This window comes from Zingiber officinale, chromosome 3A, assembly GCF_018446385.1.
Source record: "Zingiber officinale cultivar Zhangliang chromosome 3A, Zo_v1.1, whole genome shotgun sequence".
NCBI classification, from domain to species: domain Eukaryota; kingdom Viridiplantae; phylum Streptophyta; class Magnoliopsida; order Zingiberales; family Zingiberaceae; genus Zingiber; species Zingiber officinale.
Genome location: NC_055990.1, coordinates 1,460,326 through 1,462,435, shown reverse-complemented (window position 1 = coordinate 1,462,435; position 2,110 = coordinate 1,460,326). Strand labels below are relative to the sequence as shown.

At 40.4% G+C, this 2,110-nt stretch overlaps 1 protein-coding gene across 1 annotated transcript; it reads left to right on the top strand.

Moving 5' to 3' along the window:
* Nucleotides 1-267: 267 nt before the first annotated feature.
* LOC122053499 (bidirectional sugar transporter SWEET14-like) lies at nucleotides 268-1,646 on the top strand. Its single transcript, XM_042615553.1, has 5 exons — nucleotides 268-405; nucleotides 494-704; nucleotides 817-978; nucleotides 1,071-1,190; nucleotides 1,274-1,646. Exons 1-5 carry the CDS (start codon nucleotides 314-316, stop codon nucleotides 1,505-1,507), a joined length of 819 nt encoding a protein of 272 aa, XP_042471487.1. The 5' UTR covers nucleotides 268-313; the 3' UTR covers nucleotides 1,508-1,646.
* The last annotated feature ends 464 nt before the right edge of the window (nucleotides 1,647-2,110 follow it).

Below are 2,110 nucleotides of genomic sequence, written 5' to 3'. Positions count from 1 at the left end.
TCCAAACAGCTGAAGCAGCTGCTGGATTCAAAAAAAAAAAAAAAAAGAAGGCAAGTAACCTTTGACATCCTTGATAATTAATTAATTAATTACGAAGATGGATGATCAAGGGAAAGGAAGGAGCTTGTAGTACGTCTCGTTGAAGGGAATGCGTTGCTCTGTACATTAAAGTGCATGCATGCATGTCCCATCCAACAGTACGGTCACTCCCCCAAACTCCTAGCTATAAAACGGCTCCTCCTCGTTCTCGAGCTTCTCAAATCTCGAGCATTAATTCAGAGTTAGTTCATTGAGCTAATTGATATAGTTGAGGATGGCCGCAGGATTATCGTTAGATCACCCTTTGCCGTTCATCTTTGGCATCCTTGGTAATCTCATCTCCTTCATGGTGTACCTGGCGCCGCTGTAAGGATTCTTAATTAATTAATTCTCCCTCTTTAATTTTCATATAATTGTTGTTGATCTTCTTCCACGCTGCTCGAATGAAATGCAGGCCGACGTTCTACAGAGTGTGCAGGAAGAAATCCACAGAGGGGTTCTCGTGCTTGCCTTACGTGGTGGCTCTCTTCGCCGCCACGCTGTGGATCTTCTACGCGTTGCTCAAGCCCAACGCCTACCTCCTCATCACCATCAACACCGTCGGCTGCATCATCGAGACTGCCTACCTTCTCCTCTTCTTCGCCTACGCGTCCAAGGCCATGAAGGTATATTTGTATATATATAACTACTTGGAAGTGGAGTGATGATGATGGATATCGATGCTCATGCAATTAATTAATTAGTTAATTAATTAATTGCGATATGCATATAATGCAGATTTACACAGCGAAGCTGGTTCTGTCTGTGAACCTGGGCGTGTTCGGTCTGATCCTGGTGCTGACTCTGTTTCTGACGCGAGGCTCCCAGCGAGTGCAAGTCCTCGGCTGGATTTGCATGTGTTTTTCTGTCAGCGTCTTCGTGGCTCCTCTCAGTATCATTGTAATTAATTATAACTACAATTAATTAATTAATTAATTAATTACTATTCTATTATGCTCATTGCGATCGTACGTGCATGTGATGATTCTCAGAGGCTCGTCATACGGACAAAGAGCGTGGAGTTCATGCCGTTCTGGCTCTCATTCTTCCTCACCATCAGTGCAGTTGTTTGGTTCGGATATGGCCTGCTGATCAAAGACTTCTACGTCGCGGTAATTATATTTATCTCTTCATTAATTAATTTATTAACTTACTGGGCAACTTAATTACGTTTATTTCTTGCTCGATCGATCAGCTCCCCAATGTGCTGGGATTTATCTTTGGGATACTGCAAATGGTACTCTACATAGCGTACAAGGGCAGGAAGGGGGAGAAGTCTAACGACGGCACCCTACCGATCGTCGCGAAGACTGGGACGGCCGAGAAGGCAGTGGAGACGATGCACAAGGATTCAGTACAGTTATCGCAAGCTGCAGGTGATGAAGAAAAGGTGGACATTCGAGTGAAGAACAATTGTCTTGAAGTTTGAGGACTTTCATACTTATATATATATTATATTCAATAGTTGTGTGTGAGGGGGAGCGTTTGTTTGTCCATGACATGCTTCGTTCCAATCCCTCTGTTTGTGGTTAATAAAGCTTGAATGAATCAGTTTTATATTCATACCATTTTAATTGTCAACCATTATGCGATGGCTTGTCCCCTGTTTTATAATCGGTTCGAATCTTAAAATACCATGTCAAAGAAGTAGAACTTTCAGTTGTGGATGGTAGCGAGTTTCTACTTGAAAAGTGCTTTTCCACGCACCCCTTCAATTGCTAACATGGCAAAATCTTAGAGGAAGAATACACATTCAAAGAATTCACCTTCAATTTTCCAAACATGATAACCAAGACATGACGGGGATTTCCTTATAGTAGAATGATAAATCTAAAAATATAATTATTTAGATGGATCTTCGTAAGTATTTTTTTTATTTATTTTGATGGAGAATAAATATTTTCATAAAGTCGGATCAATCATCTTCAAACTTAATCTTAATCGGTTTAAAATACTAGATAACTCTAGAAAAATAAGACACGATGATATATAATTTTAACTTTTCAAGCATAATAGGCTTTACTTTTCAGAA